Genomic DNA, 23,299 nt, shown 5'->3' on the forward strand with positions numbered 1-23,299 from the left:
TAAAGGCCTCTCTTTGCGATCGCTCGCGGCACATGTCATTGGTGCCTTCTCTCCCCTATTCTTTTCGCGTGGCAATGGAGCCAATTGTGGCTCGTCTGCGACAGCACCACTCGCATCGTGGACTGATCTCTCGGCCTCAGCATATTCTTGTATCCATGTATGCGGATGATGTCCCCCTGTATATGTGGAACCCGCCTGAAAATCTAAACCCTGTCCTTAGGGAGTTTATTCTGTTTGGGTGTTTAATTGGCATCACCATCAACTGGTCAAAGTCCATTCTATTCCCATTTTCTGACGTCATGCAGACCTTTACATCCAACTTTCCCCCAACATGGGGCACAGATTCCGTCCGATACATGGGAATATGGCTTAGTTGTCACACCTCAGCTCCTCCGGGTGCCAATGATGGTAGATTGATGACGTGGTTAGATGAGCATGTGCCGGCATTCTCGAGGATGCCTTTATCCCTTACTGGTAGATTAGCGATCGCCCTACATTTCTGTGTCAATTGACCTCTTCCGCCTCATGCATGGGAACTACTCAAGCTTCCAGTTGCACAGGGTGGCTGAGAGCACCCAATATGTACCTTTATTTTTGTAGTGCCCATGCGAACTTTGGTTATTTCTGGCTTCACCCAATTCAGTTTCATCCACACACTGCTCCAGAAGCAGTTCATACGGCTCCGTATCCGCTTCAGACTGTGATTTATGGTCCTCCTCATACGGTGCGTCAACAAGTCGATACGGTCGCGTGTACGGTCTTGGCATGGAATGAGCTGTGCAAAAGAGCACATTTGAACCATCTCTCTGCACCTTTTGTGTCGATTCTGGGTCACCCACTGCTCCAGTCGGTGTCTGAGGCAGGAGTGCAGGCACGTCTGCACCGGCTGCAGCTAACCTCCTTCAGAGCGGCATAACCTGAAGGCACCTTCATTAGTTACCAACAGGTATTTCAGAACTCCCCGGCTTCTGTTCTGGATGCAATGACTTATTACCAACTTAGGAGTCCATGCGCACTTTCCACGATAACTTTCTAGCGAAGGTGTTTGCGGTGCTATAAGAAGAGCTTACCAATTCTTCACTAAGCAGTGTCATTACGCAAATTTATGCATGTATGCAGCAACCAGCTTCGATCCGTGTAGCCTCTTCCTGATAGACTTGGTCGGAGGGCATTAACGTGGAAATTAGTGGGGAACAATGATATTTTCCTGCTCCCAATCTCGTGCTCTCTCTCCCAATTATAGGCTATGTTTAATTCATTTCAGGTTTTTACACAGAATCTATCATACGCTGGCGCAGCTGTGATGGTTGGGCCTGGTGTCAGATGCACGCTGCCTGCCTTGGGGTGCCCTATATCCAGGATTATTGGATGGAGGTATGCAGCGACCTCGCCAACATTACAGGCCTTGTCCTGGTCTCCACACCCCACGTTATTTTATTAGGCTATGTTAGAGAGACCCTTCCGTCCTGCAGACTGACAGCAATGCTCCTTTTACATGTTAAACGCACAGGGTTGCGAAACACTGGGGCAGGCACAGGGCCCCTAAGAGGAATAACTGGCTGCGTGACACAACATTGTGCCAGGAGATGCTGGATGCATATTGGAAGCAGATAACCGGCCGTTCTAGACCCAAAGATATCTGGAGTCCTTTGGCACACTATCTTAGGTCAATTGACAGGGATTCTTGGCAGAGACCTGACACAAATATTTCTTCCTTAGATTGCTCATACGACTGCTTGAGTTTTCCCCACGACTGCCCTTGCAAAAAAACGCTTTTCTCCCTTTAATTGAGTTGGTAAGAGCACTGATCCCCTCATGTGGGGAGAGGGTGGCTCCATTGAGTGGCGTGGCTACTGGACTATTCTGTCCTTCCCCTTGCTCCTTCCCTCTACTGCTCCCCTTCTCTTTTTTTCCTTCTATCGCTCTTTCTTCTCTTGCACTTCGGGATATTTGATAGCTTCACGTCTATGGTTTCTATTATGTGATGTCTAATGGAAATAATCATGCATCTTTAAAGTTTTGGGCTTGCTCTTTGTTTATAATGTGTAAACATCAACAGTGGCTGTAGCTGGTAAAAGCCACCGACAGATGCAGATATTTTTGTAACATGTTCAGTCAGTCGTGGCTTTTTAAGCCAATGGCGTGTTGCGCTCGAGGTCTCGAGAGTTCCCTGCCACATGGACACCTGACAGTTTAGGCTACAAGACCACTGACGTTGCAACTCAAACAACTTTTTATTTTAAGGAACAGCAGCAGTTTTACTAAAGGAACGTGGGCAGGCGCTGTAACAACCCTGTCAAGTGCCCACAGTTGTATGATAATTCTCAGAGAATATATCAATGTGTTGGTGTAACACAAGATACTGGCACTTTGCAGGGCTGTTCCTTGACCTATGACCCAGCACACGGTAAACAGAGCCCTGCTACAAACAATGCATACATCGCAGAGACCCTGAGGGGCTGCTGCAGTGTGCAGGAGCTAGAAACTGTGTGACATAAGTCAGTCCTGTAATACGGAGACAAGGATTTATTAATAACAACAATTCACAGGGCTGCCTGTTTACTGCGAGACGCCATATCTGCCACCATGCGAACAATCTGATGGGGGCGCTGAACAGACTGCAGGGGCAAAGGAGCCCTTTAAAGCTGAAATAAACATCCTAATAACTGGGTCCCTCTCAAGAGACTTATCCCCTTACATTGTTATCACGGCAGAAGAGGGTGGGCCGGAGGGATGAGGGGCTGAATGTCTCTGCAGGTCTCACACCAGTCTCAGCTCTGCTCCTCCCCCGAGCAAGAAGAACGGGAAGAGCCTCTCTTTGAAGGGGGCTTGTGGGAATGTGTAGAGAAGCTCCATGGAGTCAGCATTGTACAGAGACAGCCGACCATCCTCGTAGTCCAGATACACCCCCAGCTTCAGGGGCTTCTCACAAGGGGACAAAGGGGTCTCAGGAGAGGTGAGAGCCTCGTACTTACCCCCCCACCCCTCCAGAGCCCACACTCCCCCCTCAGGTGACCATGTGAAGACTGCTTTCCTGTTCACAGACTCTGCTGCGACCCCCACATGCCACGCAACTTCCTCCTGCAGCAGCTGCACCTCCCAGTAATGTCTACCAGAGGTGAACCCCTTGCTCCCCAGCACACAGGGACAGAGGGAGGTGAATCTCTTGGGGGTGTCGGGCAGGGGCTGTGCTATTCCTGTGTCTCTCACTCGCCTTCGCCCCTCAGACAGGACGAGCTGTGGATGAGCGGTGTCAGGATCCAGAGTCACCATCACTGCAGAGAAGAGATTCACAATTAAAGATTTAATGACACATATAATGGCTGTAACTACTGTTTTCTGTTTTGCATAGGATTTATTTAAACCACATCTGGAAGGTGTACGCTATGCTAGGGAACACGCTGTGCACACTAAAGCGCTCATTCATCTAGAGCACACACTATACCAAACAGCACACTGAACTACATAGGACATTCCACTACATTGTACAACGCAGCACATACTACATCACATTACCACACATAAAGGTTACTACACTATCCCACATGAGGCATGCTACACTACAAACAAAGTGTTATCCTAGTGCACTCGAAAGTTTCAGGAATTATCCACTCGGTTAATCAAATTTATGAGATGGCGCTCTAGTCGTTGCACGTAGTCTAGACGTGCCCTTTTGAATGAAAGAAAATGTTGAGGGTAGAGCCAACTATCCTCGAGGCTGAGCACCAATTTAACAGTGAAAACAAGTTTCTAATCGAAGTTCATGTATTTTATTCACTTCAAAGGGTTGCAATTCATCAATTCTGTGAAATTAGATGAAAATCCTAGCTGACATAATTCCATTCTTATGTAGCCATCTTATTAAACAGTTTTCCAATATTTCATTACATCAACACCCAATGCATTTTGGGTCCAGAGAAACATGACCCTTCGTCAGGGGTCTGCAAATAAGGGACAAACAGGACCAAATTAGTCACTCTCAAGTTTCAAAAACGTAAAAGAACATTGCACCAATGATTTAACAGCTGCTGTAACGTAAAATGCAGAAAACCAAAGTGCCGCCTCAGCGGGAAAATAAACGCTACCACATGAAAATAGTCTCATACCCACGTAGTGAGCTAAAAGTACGCATTACCGATGTGAATCTCATTCACCTACTTTAACATCAATAAGCAACAAAATATGACTTACGGGTAACAGGACGCATCAGCGTCTCACCGGGTTCAGTTTGGTTACCGCGTAGTTGCAACAAATGTTATCATAGGAAGAACGTTAATCATGTGATCACGACCGCAACCAATCACGGCGCGGGCGACAGATCACATGATAGGAGTACTAAGGCGTCATCACAAACCAGTGTGTGACGCTATGTGATAACAATGCCTGCTTCATCTTCATTGATGTGATCCTCTTGAGTCTGATATACTGTGAAGTTGGCAAATGTTTCTTTAAGGCTTCTGGATGGAAACTTTGATTGATTGGTTTGCGTTCGCGATCACATGATTAACGTTCTTCCTATGATAACATTTGTTGCAACTACGCGGTAACCAAACTGAACCCGGTGAGACGCTGATGCGTCCTGTTACCCGTAAGTCATATTTTGTTGCTTATTGATGTTAAAGTAGGTGAATGAGATTCACATCGGTAATGCGTACTTTTAGCTCACTACGTGGGTATGAGACTATTATTTTCATGTGGTGGCGTTTAATTTCCCGCTGAGGCGGCACTTTGGTTTTCTGCATTTTCCGTTACAGCAGCTGTTAAATCATTGGTGCAATGTTCTTTTACGTTTTTGAAACTTGAGAGTGACTAATTTGGTCCTGTTTGTCCCTTATTTGCAGACCCATGACGAATGGTCATGTTTCTCTGGACCCGAAATGCATTGGGTGTTGATGTAATGAAATATTGGAAAACTGTTTAATAAGATGGCTACATAAGAATGGAATTATGTCAGCTAGGATTTTCATCTAATTTCACAGAATTGATGAATTGCAACACTTTGATGAAGTGAATAAAATACATGAACTTCGATTAGAAACTTGTTTTCACTGTTAAATTGGTGCTCAGCCTCGAGGATAGTTGGCTCTACCCTCAACATTTTCTTGCATGCTACACTACACCACGAAGACATACTACACTACACCAAACAGCACACTGCGCTACATAGAGAGGATATTTCTAGTAAACAGTACACTGCACTATGCAGCATACTATACTACACCACGCTACCACAAAAGGCACACTACACTACGCTACCACGCAAGGCATACTACACTACACCACTCTACCACACGAGACATACTACATGTTGGAAATGGCCCTCTACTTTTTGCTGTTGTCCCTCCTGATTTTCAGCTGATCTATGTGCAAGTCTTAGAACTTGGAGCACTTTTGACACTGCCATTCAGTGCCAAAGCACTGTGCTTGTCATAGACATACTGGCGATTGGTGTATACATGATTGGCTGATTTGGGTCATCTATTAGTCCTTTGTCTAGGGGTAAGACATATACTTAGGGCATGTAACTCAAATGCTCCTCCGTGGGCCTGCAGCACTGGTTGTACCACCCACGGAGATAGCCCTTCAAACATGCCACTGGTTTGCAATGGCCGGCCTGTGTGTGCAGGTTAATGATGCTTGACATTTAAAAAGCTATTTGCCAAGGTTCTGCATGTCTCTTGCTACATCGGAGTACTCCCTGGGGGCAGGGAGTGGTGTCTGGAAGAGTTAGGGCATGTGCTGTGTACGCTACATACACGGATAGTGAATGGCACAGTGTTGTGTGTTCAGTACGGTGGGGCCTGCTTATTGCATTGATTGACATAAGGTATATGTGGAAAGTCTATTGAGCTGTATTTGCTACATGCGGAAAAGAGTGGCAGTATAGTGCTCGATATTAATGAGTTAGTAACGGCAAATCCTCTCCGGTATGGTGAGTGAATTCAACATTACTAATGTGGAAATGCCACTTTGGGAAATGGGAAGTTCTGCGATTGTGGCTTTGTGTGCCTGTCGGCATGTCTCCAATCCACATCTGGGTGCTGGGGGACAGTTACAGCTGTGCATTCCTGATAGACAGCCATAAACTAGGGCCTCAAAATAAACTGCAGATTTCTGGGATGGATAAGAGGTGCCGGAATTGGCACCTGCATTCCAAGGGGCAGGGCCCTCGCCTCACTAAACATAGGGTAGAATGGCAGACAAGACTACATTTAGAGCGGGCCTGTGCATTTTAAAGGTGGCCTTTTGAACTGATCTCATCTTCAAAGGCCACTGTGGGTATAACTACTGGGGCTGTGACCTCAGTAGTTAGAGACGTTTTGGGGATTGGAACAATACTATGCTGGTTCGATGCTGGGACATTGACAAGAGTAACCATTGGGGCAGGAGGGACAGCAACTGGACTATCCACAGACTTGTGGTGGCTTGGGGCTTGTTGTGCTCCATGAAGGGGACTAGCACTCAGTGGATTTTGATGGGAATTTGCTGGCCTGCAGTTAATTGCTAACTTTTGTGGCCCAGGTCCCTAAGCACTCTCCAAGGGCCGGTTGACTGGCCTTTTGTCCAGGAGATCCGAGGGACAGAAAGGATCTCCCTGTTTCCACTAGATCATAAGGACCCCGCAGGGTGTGGCGGAAAAATGTCCGCCCTGACGTATGCAGTACTCACACTGTGCCTAGGAGTGTGCTTGCAACAATCTGCAGCCCACCTGGGCGTAATAAACAAACAGAGGAAGGGAGAGAGAGTATTATGGTTGGATTCGTACTCCCAAGGCTAATTTATGAAAACAACAAGAATCCACCAGGCATTGTAAGTGAAAGTGTTATGGCGGGGAGCACTTCGTGATTTTTAAAATACCCCTCACACACCATTTTCTCGATGGAGGAGAGATGACGCACTGTAGCGCCCAGAACACACGCATGCGCACAAAGGCGTCTAACGAACAATAAAGTACAAGCTCCTGGAAACACCCAAGCAAACACTAGGGTATTACTATCCTATTACCCACTGCAGCAGGCATGTTTTCAGTGATTATCAGATAAAGAACTGGCAGCGTTTACAGAATCAACATCCAGAGCGTCAAGGACAGAGTAGTGTTTCAATGTTACGCACCTAGTACGCATGTGCGAAGGAAGTTAGACATTTCTCGGAACAAACGCATGCTCAGTAAGCGGTGCCCTCCCAAGCACGGGAACGCTTTAGAACTAACACAGTGTAGGCACTATTAATGGAGGAAAACCCATACAAGGGCACATAACTATTTCCGCTTCTAGCGACCTAATTGGCAATCAACTCACACTTAACCTAGGGAAGTGAGTATAAATACGAGGCACTCAGGACTCTTTTCCCATACCAGCGGAGCTGCGTCTGGGCTGACATGGACCAGAACTCCCATTGAGTTTGTGAGTATTTCACAGATTGCCTTGATCTTCAACCTGAAGTAAGTACAACAAGACTTTCACTACAGCTACAATATATGTTTCTTTAGATTGCAGATTGGCAATCCCCCACCCCCAGACGTTAAGAAGGCTCATGATGCTAAATGCATAACAAAGACAAGTATGCCTACATTTATGCCTATATATTATGTCTTATCTTCCTTCCGTTGTCCCCACACAAAGCTGCACCAGGGAGTGTGTGTTTTTGTTATATGTCAGTGTGTCTAGTAGGTTTCTTTTTTACAGGGGTAATTCTTCACTGTGAGTTTAACCCCAATAAACATTTTATCTAGGTGATTGCACCAGCTAAAATTGTTTTTCTGAGGTCATCATTGGATTATTCCTCTTTCTTCTCAGGTAGTGCAATTCGAATAAAACTTGAGCTATACCGCTGTAGGTACATTGTAGCCTATAGAACACACACTTATTTCTGTGTTTTTTGATTTTTTGTAAATACATTGCTATTTGAATAGAGATACGTGAGTAAGGTGGGGGAAGTTGTGCACCCTGTCCTGAAGAAGGAGCTTTGCCTCCGAAACATGTCGACGCATACATGAGGTGATGTACATAATCACGACATCAACACCTCGCACTTCACTTTTTTACTATTACCAGCCCGGGGACCGAATAAAAGGTTCTTTCAGTGTCGCACGAGCCAGGTGCTTTTTAAGTTTTTTTCACGTAACCCACCATTCACTCACTTTGAAAAAACCTCACATGCACCATACATAGTCTATTATAAGTGCTCCCGCATAGTCGTAGCTCGCAGCACGCCGCATCCCGTAGAGGGGTGCGAAGAACCCTATGATAAAGCATGACACCAAGGGTCCTTTTGGTGTGTGAGGGGTATTATGAAAAACACTAAGTGCTCCCCGCCATCGTGAGGAACACTTTCACTTACAAAACCTGGTGGATTCTAAGCCCACCTGGGGGTGCCGTAGCATGAGGAGTTCGAGGAGTGCTGGGAAAGTTTGCGGAATCCGAGGGACCTGAGCTGACATGTAGCATGTGGTGTCCGAGGGATGCTGGGGGACATTTGCAGAGTCTGCGGAACCCGAGCTGGAAGTCTGGACAGTCTCCGACCTCCAGATCGAGAGGACAACAGTGCCCTACATCACAGCATCAGTCATAGGTCGCTGGCTCCCTCTCCCCGGACCCACACCACAAGGTACTCTGTTGTTAAAAATGCCATGACTGTACCCGAGGACGTCTCATTGTGCCTGGTGTGCACCCACAGCTGGATGCCTGAAGCAACTGCAGCTCGCACCTCTGCAGGAGGGGAAACATTTCTCCAAAGTGGAAGTGCACCCGCTTCCGGTGTCACAGTCTCTTGCCTACAGGAAGTATAGTGATTCCACACTTGTGAAGGTGCCACTGGTTGCCTGAGGGCTTAATCTGGATGGAACAAACAAAGCAACTGTTTCCTTCCACTTTAGGTGGTAGCAAAAATCTAACCAAAGTGTCGCCAGCTGCTGTATCGTTGGCTGGTTTGGTTTGAGTGGCTGAGGAGCTAGGTCACGAGGCGTAGTCAAAACCTCTGATTTCTTGACCGTTACAATTGTGAGAGGTATGCGATACTGGGAATGTCTTGTTTTATGCTAATGTGATTTCAGGAAAGTGGAATACCCCTGAACAGCCTGCATATGTTCTGTCGTTGATGTGTAAGGGACCCGTTAGATTGTGAACACCTCGAGGAAGTAGGCACATGGGGTAATGTTGCTTAGGAGGCTGAGGGGATAACGGGGCAAGTGAATGCCTAAGACTAGTAGATATATGTTCATGCCGTTCTGCTGATAATGGGAGAGTTCGACAGTTGCATATAACTGTAAAGCATATATCCAATGTGTATGTCATTTTGATTTCAATGTGCGTGTAATACAAAAGACCAGTGTTTTATACTTCTGGTGTGGATTCTTTCGGTGGCGAGTGTGGTGTTATGCAAATACTTCATACTTTGACCCCGAGGATAAGCCTGACTTCTCTGTGCCAAGCGACCCAAGAATAAGCACAGGTTATCGGATGAGTGTATCATATTCATCCCATCTAGGATGGCAGATTCTGCCTGGCTGCGATGCGCACTAGCCAGCCAGAAACTGCTATGCCTAACATTTGGTGATCAGTGTTTTTTTTCTGTGGTTTGCCATTGTGGTTGGAAACCTTTCTGTGTTCACAACTGTCATGTCTAAGTCTGCAGAGCCAGCAGCTGTACTTGCCTGTGAGGGAGTTTGGGCAGGATGAAAGGGAAGCTAGAGAGGTGACCCAGCTCAGTGACCTCTGCACAGACTTGAAATGTTATATGTATTATTTCTACAGATTCCCCTGATGAAGTACCTATCATAGGTACGAAATGCATTGGGAAAAGCTCTATACATCTATATGGATTTATGATCATGATATGCTTCACGATGTGAATTTCAACATTGGAAATTGAAGTAATAAATCAAATGATGATGGAAAATTGATGAACTGATTATTTATTGGTCTCATATGATTTAAAACAAGGAACAGATCGCAGCGTCGATCCGATAAAGCAGCGCCCAGAGGGTCGCTCCCAAGTTAAAGGGAACGCTTCTTTCTACATGGATAATCACACCTGATGTTCGACTAGGTGATACCTCCGTGGCACGCTACACTCGCACAACTGTTCAATATTCAAGCCTGTGCCCAACCGCCCCCCCCCCCTTTTTCCAAACTACACTACAACACACTACCACATGATGCATACTACTCAATGCATACAGCCCTACTCCACACAGGACACATACTACACCACACATGACGTATACTACACCACAACACACTATCACACATGAGGCCCTCTCCACTAAACCACACTACCAAACATGGCATATGACACTACACCACACTAGCACATATGACACATGCTACACTAAACCACTACTCATGGAGCATACCACACCTCACACGAGTCAAACTACACTACATACACATTCTACACTACACCACATTACCACACATGAAACATACATTACACTACACTACCCCAAATTACAAATACATCACTGCACCACACATGAACTAAACTACACTACTCCCCACCATCACAAATGACGCATACTACACTACAGCAACTACTAGACAATATATACTACATTACACCACACTACCAAACATGACACTACACCAAACTACCTTACAGCACACGAGGCATGTTACACTACACTACCATAAATGACACATACTACACTACACTGCACAACCACCATGAAGTATACTAAACTATACCACGCCACCATACATGAAGCATACTACATTACTACTCATGAAGCATACTACACGGCTTCACATATTGGGGCAGCACTCTACAGTGGACAATACACTACTAGCAGCACAAGGTGATAGAAAACACACTGTACTATATGGTAGACTGCATTAGAGAACACACTGTACAAGTTAGAATGTAAATGTAAATGTACAGGAATTTATATAGCGCAAATCAACACTGGTTTCTAAGCGCTTGCTTAGGGAACCCGTCCTGGTATTCCCCTGTGAGATAACCCCAGCAGGGTATCCGCAAGGTGAAAGCCAGGCATCCCGCCGCGAGGGGCCGTTGTGGAGATTAAGCAAGCTATTGCCCAGAGTCGCAGAGTGTGAACCCGTGAGTCGAGTAGGCACCGGAGCGAGAATTGTTGAGTCCATGGACATTTTTTAGGACTCAAGACCCCGCCGAGCCGGGAATTGAACCCTGGTCCCGGGCTGACCTCTGCTTCCAGGTCTGCCTCCTCTAACCAGTGAGCCACACTTCTCCATTACACCACACTACTGAACTAAGTAGTACATAGCACTAAACAGTGCACTGCCCCAGTGAACACACTGGATTATGCAGTTTACGGTTGTGTAGTTCCCACTAATCCGTAGGATCTGCACATTTGTGGACATCATAAACGTTGGGTGCAGCACTTAAACCAATTCATGCACCCTGTAGTATGCGTTGGCCTAAAGACCAGCTAGCTCACAGTGCCACCATAAGCCCCCCTAAACTAAACAGAGACTGAATGGTTTCTGGCAACCATTGAACATGACAACCCGACCCCTCAGGGATCTAGATAACAGATCTAGAACCCCTTTGCCAATCTCTCATGCACTCTTGTTCTCAGAGAAATATACAGAGAATGCACCATGGGATGTTTTCAATATATTTTTCAAACCAACCTTATTCTTGTATAGAATACATGTGCTGTGATAATCAGTAGAAAGAAATATATGAAAATGATTACGAGCACCAAAATAGTGAGTAGCAGGTATGGTACCACCATGGTGCTAAAACAGTGTATAAATGCAGGCATATAAAACAACGTGGTAATCATGCATACTCCTACTATGTAATCCCTACTCTTTGTGCGCCTAGAGTGTATGTAGGAGTAAAACTAAGAATCCCCACACGGGATGATTTAACCCCATTATCTGGCAGGAAAGAATGTAGGACCCCGTCTTGGCCACGAACTGGACACCCCACATGGGGATAGTAGGCAGCTGATCGTGTATCAAGAGGGAGAGAGAGGACCAGATAGCTAGTCCAGATCCCCGGTTTATATGTTAATTAATCAAAAAGAGACTAGCTAGGTATAGGGGGGTTGACAAGATTTTAGTGACTCAGTCTTGTTTTTGTCAAGGGGTGTGGCACCTGATGGGTGTCCTTATAAAGCCCTCACCCACCAACCTAGTTGGTGGCATGCTTCATCATCGGGCCCACCCAGTGACACCTAGCGTGTCCCGGGTGTGCTACGACGCCTGGTTACAGCGGAGCAGGTATGTCACTGTGTGTGCGGTGAAGGGTGATTAGTTTGTGAGTTTAAAAAGGCTTGGCGGGGGTCCCAGTACCCCAAGGGTAAGGACACTATTACCTGGGCCTGCGTCAGCGGTTAATAATAAGGCTGTGGGACGTTAGAGGCGAGTTACGACCTCCCACGTCCTTTAGAGTGTCAACATGTTTCAGCCAGTGCCTTATCTATATGCTGGCTTTCTTCAGGACAGATAAAATAGTGTGTGCAATTACAACTAGTGGGTGTGGGAAACAGACTATGTGTCTACACGCCCTAAAGTGTATCTATGTGTGAGAGGGGGGATTCCCTTCTCAAGGACACCTGTACATATAACATGTAAGGACAAAGACAAGACATACAGGAGAGAAGAGAGTCACTAGAAGATATTTATCATTGTTTATGACAGCCGGCTTAATAGCGTTGGGGTGCAGGCTATAAGCGGCTAAAGTGTAATGATACTGGTGGTACCATTATGGTGAAAAATCGCACTAGAACTTCGTAGGTGAAGTGGGTAAAAAAGCGGTATTTACAACAGTGGTGACAGAGGTGAGAAATAAATGAGGCGCAAGAACACTTTCTTACGCTAGTTTGAAGTTGTTTTCTCTTCAAGGTTATTAAAGTGGCAAGGGGTTGGCCCTATATGAAAGAGAAAGGTAGGACCACTGGGGTTAGGAGACCTGTAGGGAGAAAAGAGTGGTGGCGCTTACCCATAGTAGAGGTGGTAGTTCAGCATACTCACAGGATTTCTGGCCAGTGCCTGCTTTGGACCTGTTGTGCCTCCTTCGCAGAACCGGTAAGTAATGGCCGGTGCTGCAGGGTTATATACCGAGGTTGATTGGTTGAGCGAGGGCACCTGTGGGGTAAGAGGAATGGTGGAAAGACTCGAGCTGCCGAGTCACGATAGCGCCCAGGTGTGTGCCGGTTATTGTGCGCGGAGTTGGACAGCATCAGCGCATGCGCGGTGTCACCGTCTTGTGGGGCGCATGCGCGGTGGAATTAGAGCTGCCGCGCGTGCGCATTTCGGGAGTTCTGCCTGTGGAATCAGGTCGGCGGAGTGCGCATGCGCTAAAAGTTAGCGCGTATGCGATTATGAGAGTGCTGGACACGCTGGCTATTTATTTGTAGCGAGGGGGTGTGGGCACGTGGGATAATGGGCACAGAGGGTGGTAAATTGCATGAGTTACAGTTGCATAACTACACTTGTGAACAAGGGGTCGGATGGAAATACAACCCAATACACAGAAACGAAGGCTTAAGGGGGTGGCATTATTTACAGGGGGATTGGTCAGTCTCTAGGGAGACAGGTTAGCCCCTGGGATTACAAGTTTGTCAGGGAATTCCAGGGGATGGCATCGTTCAGGCCCTGTGTGGCAGTTGAAAGGCGATATATCCATCTCTGCTCTTTGCTGAGGAGTTTCTTGTCATTGTTGATGGGGCTTTCAGGGATTTGTTCAATGACTGTCTCAGAGTCAAATCTACCTTCGTCCCACCACCCTCCACCATTCCTGCTGAAATCACCACATTTGAACAGGCAGTATACCATGACATTGAGAACCTCAACCCAACCGACCACTTCAACAACATGTCATGGGAGGACAGACATACTATACAACGCCTTCAAAATAACCCCACGCTAATCATAAAACCAGCCGACAAAGGGGGAGGCATTGTGCTACTTGACAAAACAGACTACGACACTGAATGTCGCAGACTACTCAGCGACAACAGGAATTACCGCAGGCTGGAACAGGACCCAACAGATCAATTGCGAACCACCATCCACACACTTGTCAAAAGTGCAGCAGACGCGGAACACATCTCCAAGCAGGAAGCTGAATATCTTTGTCCTGAACATACCAGGACGCCATACTTCTATACGGTACCCAAAGTACACAAAGGCATAACCCCCCCGCCAGGCAGACCAATTGTATCTGGCATTAATTCTCTACTAGAACCCCTTTCTAGATATTGTGACTTTTTTCTGAACCCTCTGGTACAAAAGACACCCACCTACATAAAGGATACCAAACACCTTTTGCAGGTAATAAACAACATTGCCTTTGACCCTGACACTCAACTACTGGTAGGGCTTGACGTGGAAAGCCTGTATACCAGTCTCCCACAAGATGCCACTCTGCAGGTTCTACATGACATCCTGGAAGGATCACCCTGGCCTTACCACACCCCGAGAAGTTTCGTACTGACATGTGCGACCCTGGCTCTTAAAGAAAATTATTTTGAGTATGAAGGCACCTTTTACCTACAAACAAACGGAACATCCATGGGCAGCGTTTTCGCGCCGAGCGTGGCAGGATTATATGTACATCACTTTGAAAGCACCAACATCTCTGTAGAAACTAACCCGTTCAGTCACCATATCCTGAAATGGCACAGGTATATTGATGACATCCTGGTCATCTGGCAGGGCTCACAGAACGAGTTGGACAGATTCTTGACCTGGCTCAACACCAGACACCCATATTTGAACTTCACTAGCACAGCTAGCAACCACCGACTCCCCTTCCTAGATCTGGAAATCACAGCCAAGGATGGGACCCTCGTCACCACCACTTATTACAAACCTACAGCGAGGAACTCATTGCTCCATTACACCAGTTTCCACCCTCGCCCTCTTAAAGAAAACTTACCATTTGGCCAGTTTCTCCGCATAAGAAGAAACTGCACTAATGTCAGTGATTACAAATCACAATCAGCAGACCTAGCCACCAAACTGGAAAACCGCGGTTACCCGAAGGCCATCATTCGGAAAACTCAGAAAAGGGCTAGAAACCAAAACCGTGAAGCACTCCTTGAAAACATCACTAAAGAGGACGAGGAGCAACCAATAACTTGCGTCACAACCTCTAACACTGCCTCCAATGAGGTTGCAAAAATCATTAAGAAACATTGGAGAATCATCAATTCCGGACAGAGGAAATGGGAACCACCCAGGTTCGCATATAAGAGGTGTCACAACCTGAGAGACCAACTGGTAAGCACCCGACCGAAAATACCGGCAAAACCACCTGAAAACACAATACTCAATGCATGGGGCCTGCCAAAAATTACAGGACACTACCCCTGCAACAACTGCAGTGTGTGCCATCTCACATCCCATACCAAAACCTTGAACCTCGAACCCAATAAAATCTGGTCCCAACGGAACCACACGAACTGCAATTCACGCAACGTGATTTATTTGCTCACATGCACGTGTGGTCTCCGGTATGTGGGGATGACAACACGCAAAATCAGAACCAGAATAACCGAGCATCGTAGCACTATACGATGCAAAAAGAACATCAGTAGGTTGACCAACCACTTTATCACCCACTACCATACACCCAATGACTTTAGCTGGACAGTCATTGAACAAATCCCTGAAAGCCCCATCAACAATGACAAGAAACTCCTCAGCAAAGAGCAGAGATGGATATATCGCCTTTCAACTGCCACACAGGGCCTGAACGATGCCATCCCCTGGAATTCCCTGACAAACTTGTAATCCCAGGGGCTAACCTGTCTCCCTAGAGACTGACCAATCCCCCTGTAAATAATGCCACCCCCTTGAGCCTTCGTTTCTGTGTATTGGGTTGTATTTCCATCCGACCCCTTGTTCACAAGTGTAGTTATGCAACTGTAACTCATGCAATTTACCACCCTCTGTGCCCATTATCCCACGTGCCCACACCCCCTCGCTACAAATAAATAGCCAGCGTGTCCAGCACTCTCATAATCGCATACGCGCTAACTTTTAGCGCATGCGCACTCCGCCGACCTGATTCCACAGGCAGAACTCCCGAAATGCGCACGAGCGGCAGCTCTAATTCCACCGCGCATGCGCCCCACGAGACGGTGACACCGCGCATGCGCTGATGCTGTCCACAACTCCGCGCACATTAACCGGCACACACCTGGGCGCTATCGTGACTCGGCAGCTCGAGTCTTTCCACCATTCCTCTTACCCCACAGGTGCCCTCGCTCAACCAATCAACCTCGGTATATAACCCTGCAGCACCGGCCATTACTTACCGGTTCTGCGAAGGAGGCACAACAGGTCCAAAGCAGGCACTGGCCAGAAATCCTGTGAGTATGCTGAACTACCACCTCTACTATGGGTAAGCGCCACCACTCTTTTCTCCCTACAGGTCTCCTAACCCCAGTGGTCCTACCTTTCTCTTTCATATAGGGCCAACCCCTTGCCACTTCAATAACCTTGAAGAGAAAACAACTTCAAACTAGCGTAAGAAAGTGTTCTTGCGCCTCATTTATTTCTCACCTCTGTCACCACTGTTGTAAATACCGCTTTTTTACCCACTTCACCTACGAAGTTCTAGTGCGATTTTTCACCATAATGGTACCACCAGTATCATTACACTTTAGCCGCTTATAGCCTGCACCCCAACGCTATTAAGCCGGCTGTCATAAACAATGATAAATATCTTCTAGTGACTCTCTTCTCTCCTGTATGTCTTGTCTTTGTCCTTACATGTTATATGTACAGGTGTCCTTGAGAAGGGAATCCCCCCTCTCACACATAGATACACTTTAGGGCGTGTAGACACATAGTCTGTTTCACACACCCACTAGTTTTAATTGCACACACTATTTTATCTGTCCTGAAGAAAGCCAGCATATAGATAAGGCACTGGCTGAAACATGTTGACACTCTAAAGGACGTGGGAGGTCGTAACTCGCCTCTAACGTCCCACAGCCTGATTATTAACCGCTGACGGAGGCCCAGGTAATAAAGTGTCCTTACCCTTCGGGTACTGGGACCCCCGCCAAGCCGTTTTAAACTCACAAACTAATCACCCTTCACCGCACACACAGTGACATACCTGCTCCGCTGTAAGCAGGCGTCGTAGCACACCCGGGACACGCTAGGTGTCACTGGGTGGGCCCGATGATGAAGCATGCCACCAACTAGGTTGGTGGGTGAGGGCTTTATAAGGACACCCATCAGGTGCCACCACCCCTTGACAAAACAAGACTGAGTCACTAAAATCTTGTCAACCCCCCTATACCTAGCTAGTCTCTTTTTGATTAATTAACATATAGTATGCAGCTGCCTGGCAAAGTCTCTCCATGCAGGGACCCCTCGACTTCAGCAGAAATGCTCCTTTATTTATAATAAAAAGCATCCTTGCGATGTACATACGGATTAGTGTTGTTAAGGGTATGTAGATAGCCCTGTCGCCCAATTGATGAAGAAAGGACATTTGCACAATGTGCACAAAGGCCTTGTACTCGGTGTTCGAGGCGTCAGATAATGTTGTGCAAAGCCAGATGTGTAAGCACAGCACTTTCAGAGAAACGTATTCAACATTGTCACATACACAAATATGTGCCAAAGGTCACAGTAAAATGTAATTGTGTAGAAAGAGGGCAATGTAAGAAAATGTGCAGCAATGCTAAATGGGCCTAGCCCGGGCACATAAAATAATTATATTAGAATGTGCACTACACTAGAACACTGAACTACAGAGCACACATCAGTAGCTAGCACACTGCTTTAACAGCACTATACACTAGAGAGAATGATAAACTATGAAGCACACAACACTAAAAAGTACACATTACTGGAACATGATGTAATTTTGAATTTGCGCTGGTTACCTACCAACCAGGTCCCCAGTGCCAGAGCACTTTCACAAAACTGTACCACGATTGGCACAACTTCGGACACTCCTGAAAGACCATAGTAAATGGTACTCCTGGTACCTATGGCATTGGGACTGAGGAGGGTCCACTAGGGTAGCAGCAAGAATTGTGCCACCATAGGGACCCCTCACCAAGACTATGCAGACTGCCATTGCAGGCTGGGTGTCTCTACCTTAACAATCTCTCTGCTCATCTGCATCCGCAATCTAATAGGCCTGTGGTTGGTTTGAACCTTGAAGCGAGTATTAAACAGGTAGGATCTCAGCTTCTTCGGGGACCAAACCATAGCGAAGGTTTCCCTCTCAATGGCACTCCAATGCTGCTCTCTAGGGACAAGTCACCTGCTGATATAGGCAACTGGTTGATCGTGGCACTCGTCATTTGTTGGTCAAAACACAGCCCTGTCTGGACAATGAACTCCTTTCCACAGTCCGCTGCCTTCAGGACAGGTGCTCAGCACCTAGCCTCTTTCAAGGTGTTAAAGACCTGTTGGTCTGTCGCAGACGAAATGGAGGTACTGATTTTCAGAAACAAAAGCTCGCCATGGGACGCGTCCTGGTGGCCTTCAGATATCAAACACACTACAATATCCACTGACCAGGTTAGGAACCAAGGCATCATTCTGGGCAACAAGCTAATCAGGTCAACTCGGTCTCCTCCTTCCGCTTCGTAAGATATTCAAATGGCTACCCCAAAGCTCCAGACGCACCATCACCCAGGCCCGCATCTCCAGGCGACTGGATTACTGCAACGCTCACCTCCTTCGACGACTACAGACCATACAGAACACTGCAGCCCGACTCGTCCTGGATCTCCCTAGAGTAACTTACATCACCCCCTAACTCAGGGAACTCCACTGGCTCCTGGTACAGAAAATATGCCAGTTCAAGGTCCTGGCCCACTCATACAAGGCCCTACACAACTTCAGACACGCCTACTTGAACAACTGCCTGAAGTTCCAGAAGCCCAATACACACTTCTCCGTTCTGGGTACCTTTCTTTAATTTTCCCCCCACCTGCATTCGACCTAGCAGATGCAGAGGTCGCTCCTTCTTCTATCTAGCAGCGAAGACATGAAACGAGCTAACCTTCCATCTACAAACCTACCCATCTTTTCCAGAGTTCCGACAGTCCCTGAAGACCTGGCTGAACCACTGGACCCTGCCAGCACCTGGATAACCTTAGGGGTGACGAGTAGTGCTCTATAGATCTACTGATTAATTAGAATCCTGTGGTCCAGATGACCTTCGTAGGTTGCTTTTTGGTGGTGAGCTCAGTGAGAGGGGCCACAATGGAACCGTACCCCTTCAGAAACATCCTAAGCCACAGAAAACCCTGACTTTGGTCTGGGTCTTGGGAGCCTCACACTGGTCTGGAATTTGGGTTGGAGAGGTGGCACTTGGCCTCCACCTACAAGACGACTCAAGAAAACAACAGAATTCTGCCTTATCTGGAACTTACTGACCTTGATAGTTAGACTGCTTCCTGCAAGGCCTGTAAAATCTCCCTTCAATGGACAAAGTGATCCTCCTGGTGGAACTAAATACATCTAGATTATCCAGATATGCTACACAAACATGGTCCAGACTGAAATAACTAGATTCATCAACCTTTAGAAAGTGGCAGGTGCATTCTTCAGTCCTAAAAGCATCATTTTAAATTGAAAGTGACATTCAGGGTTTGAAAATGCTGTTCACTCCTTTGCTCCCTGGGTGAGTCCAATTTACCAATACCCTAATGTTAAATCAAAGTTACTAATGAATTTGGCTGCACCCAATTTGTCAATTAGCTCATCTGCTCTTCGAATGGGGTATGCATCAGTTTTCTTGAATGCATTCAACCCTCTGTAATCCACACAATACCTCATCTCTTTTTTTCACCCATTGAGAGAGGTTTGGGGACCAGTACCACTGGGCTAGCTCAGGGACTCTCAGAAGGTTCTATCACCCCTATCTCCAACATATTGCTTATTTCAGCCTTGATGCAAACCTTGACTTGGTCAGAAAGTCTGTACATGTTCTTGACAGGTAGGCAGTCAACAGTATCCACATCATGAACATACCTTGCTGTCTGTCCAGGGGTCAAAGAAAAAAGCTCAGCAAACTGGCTCAGGACTTGCCTGCAACAAGACGGCTGTTGTACAGTAAGAGAGTCTGATAATCCAACACCCTCTACTGAACCATCTTGTAGATTCATTTGACAGCAGGTCAGGGAGAGGTTCACTTTCCTCCTCCTGACCTCCATCAGTGTTCATGGTCATGGCAGCTCTGTCCTAGTGTGGCTTTAGGCGATTCACGTGGAGAACTCAGTGAGGACTCCTAGGGGTGCCTTAGTCTACCAAGTAGGTGAATTCCGGTTTCTTTTCCACAATTGGATAGGGCCCAGTCCACTTTCCTGGAGTGCCCTGGGATCCACAGGCTCCAACACCCACACCAACTGACCTAGTTGGCACTCAACCAGTGCTGACTTTTGGTCATACCAGAGCTTGAGACGCCCTTGGCTGGCATCCAGATTGTTGCTGGCTCTCTTCATGTACAGAGCCATGCGTGAAAGCAGGCACATACATTCCACTATGTCTAGTTTGGGCTTTTCAGAGGTTTTTCCCAGCCTTCCCTCACTAGAATCAATAAACCCCTTACAGAATGGCTAAACAGATGGTTAAAGGGGCTAAAGCCAACGCCTTCTGTGGCACCTCTGTGTATGCAAGCAAGAGGCAAAGTAACAGGACATTCCATCTCCTTCTAAGCTTTTCAGGGAGGCCCATTATCATGTCCTTCATGGTTTTGTCAAAATTCTCAACTAAAGCATTTGATTGAGGGCAATATGGGGTAGTGAACTTTCAGCTCGCACCACATTCTTCCTACATAGCTTTTACATATGCAGACATAAAATTTGAGCATCTATTGGAGACCACCTCTTTAGGAAACCCCACTCTGTTAAAGATACCAAGGAGGCCTCTGCCACTTCAGGGGCAATGACAGTGCAGAAGGGAATTGCCCTAGAATACCTAGAGACAAGGTCTCCTACCACAAGAATAAACCTGTGCAGTTTGAGGGTCAAGGGGTCAAACAATGTTAATTTCCACCCTCTCAACGGTAGTCTGAACCACTGTAAATGGAATTAAGGGAGATTTTAGTTGCACCCGGCATACCACTGGCATGACGGGTAGCGACAAAACTTCTTCACTTAGTCAGACTTCTGGGGCCAACAATAATGGGCAACACACCTGCCCCAGGGTTTGATTTGTACCAGAGGTCCAGCTAGAGGGACGCCCTGGGCTAAGGTCAGAATGAACACGGTGTACATTTTGGGGACCACCACTCTTCTGGATGCCCCTGGTTCGGAGTCCCTGGCCTCAGTGTGTAAGACCCCATCTTCCCATTAGACCCCATGGGTTTCCGACTCCCGGGAGTGTTCACAACTAGTAGTAGGGGGCAAGATTCTTGACTTGGCAGTAGCAGCTGTAGGCTGCCAACCAGAGGAGAGGCAGGTGGTGGGCAAACTCTAAAGTAGCCACCTGGGTGCATGGCATATCAAACAGACATGGAAATCATACCAGGGGAGATGATAAAAGTTGTTTGATACCAAACAGGACTATTTTCAGTAGGACCATAATGGATCTGGCAATCTCGGGTGCCCAGGAACCAGCCTATGTTATCCTACGGTCCAATGATCAATTACAGTAACCCTTATTGAAAAAGGCCACTATAGGAACATCTTGCACTGATATGTCCATACCTTTAATATAACGCACCCTGCTTCATGGGCTCAGGAGGCCTACCTTAGGAGTGACTGACATATTAGAAATAGTGCTTTTACCTTGCCCCTCAAGGTCAGGGCAAAGTCGCATTTGGGAAGATTGCTCTGTCCCTGCAGTCTGCTATGGCAGGCCTGATGTCATCCGTTTATTTTGGTTACACAAGTTGGCACAAACATTGCTTTAGGCCCTGGTGACCCCTTTAACACCCATAAACATGGTATTCTTGGTACCATTTACTAGGAACTTATAAGGGGGTTTACACCCTTGCCTATTTTCTTACACCATTTTTAGGGATAGAGCACTGGTACTGGGGCCTTGGCAGCAGGCTCCAAAGCACGTTCAGACTCATCAACATCAGAATTGGGGGAAGAAAAGTGTGGGGGTGACTATACAAAAAGGGATCTTTCTTACATAATCACCCCACCCTCACAGACGGTGAAGAGCAACAACCCTAGTCCCTGGTAGTTCTCATCGTCTAGGGGGAAAACTTGGAAAGGCCATCTGCATTGGCATGGTCCTTCCCCGGTTTGTGTTCCACTGTAAAGTCCATAATACCCTGTAGGGAAAGGGACCACCTTAACAATTTGGGGTTCTTTCCTCATCTGAATTAGCCATTAAAGAGGCATGTGGTTGGTTTTAACCTTGAAGTGAGCATACTATATTACACTGCACACTGCACTAGGCAGCAAACTGTACTAAATAGCCCACTGTAATAGATGGTGCAGTGAACTCGACAGCACGGCTCACTAGCCAGAAGACTGTACTAGACAGCACACTGTACTACTAATCACAGCACAGTCTACAGAACATTGTACTAGAGAGCACACTGTTCTAGACAAAAAAGTGAACTAGAGAGTATAGGCACACTGTACTAGACTGCATGCTGCACTAAACTGTGTACAGTACTAGAAAGCACATTGAACTAAACACACTGTACATGACAATACAATGGATACCCTGTACTAGGAGGTACACTGCACTACATAGCACAAAACATTAGACAGCTTGCTAGACCGAAAGCTGCACAGCACTCTGTACTAGGCAGCAAAGGTAACTAAACATCAGCATTTTGCACGCTTTACTAGAGGCTTTACTAGAGGCGACACTCCTGACGACACTGCACTAGATAAAACCCTTTAGCAACTGACAGACTGTAATATAGGGCACAAGATACTAGACATGCACTGCAATAGGAAGCACCCTGAGGACAAATGGACTAGATGGAACACTGTTCTGAACGATAAACTGTGGCACAAAGTACATTGTTCTTTCTAGTGCAGTATATTAGATGGTACACTGCACTAGAGAGCACATGGAACAAGACAGTAAACTGTACTAGACAGCAACCACAGTACTAGGCAGTACCTATGGACGGATGCTGCTGGAGTGGACTGAAACCTGCCAACTATACCTCCGTGCAGTGCTCTACACTTAAAAGGCATATGGCTACTTGGTTTACCCACAATTGGCATAGGTTAACATACTTATAAGTCCCTAGTATATGGTACCTAGGGCCTGCAAGTTGTGTCCCTCGTCGACTGCAACACTTCTTGTACTACAAAAAATTACACACAGCAAGGAGTGACTTCCAGCCCGCCACTGCAGGCTGGCAGACCAGTTTTAAACTGCTAACTCGACTTTGCCATTTAATC

General features: G+C 46.7%; 1 protein-coding gene across 1 annotated transcript in view; it reads right to left on the reverse strand.

Moving 5' to 3' along the window:
* Positions 1–2,211: 2,211 nt before the first annotated feature.
* LOC147710187 (E3 ubiquitin-protein ligase TRIM39-like) overlaps positions 2,212–23,299 on the reverse strand; it is a 115,181-nt gene continuing 94,093 nt past the window's right edge. Inside the window, exon 6 of the mRNA XM_086920871.1 lies at positions 2,212–3,275. Within this exon, the coding sequence (XP_086776997.1) occupies positions 2,761–3,275 (515 nt within the window). The 3' untranslated portion in view covers positions 2,212–2,760. The remainder of the gene's footprint in view (positions 3,276–23,299) is intronic.

The sequence above is a fragment of the Lissotriton vulgaris genome, chromosome 5, assembly GCF_964263255.1.
Source record: "Lissotriton vulgaris chromosome 5, aLisVul1.2, whole genome shotgun sequence".
In the NCBI taxonomy this organism is placed as follows: domain Eukaryota; kingdom Metazoa; phylum Chordata; class Amphibia; order Caudata; family Salamandridae; genus Lissotriton; species Lissotriton vulgaris.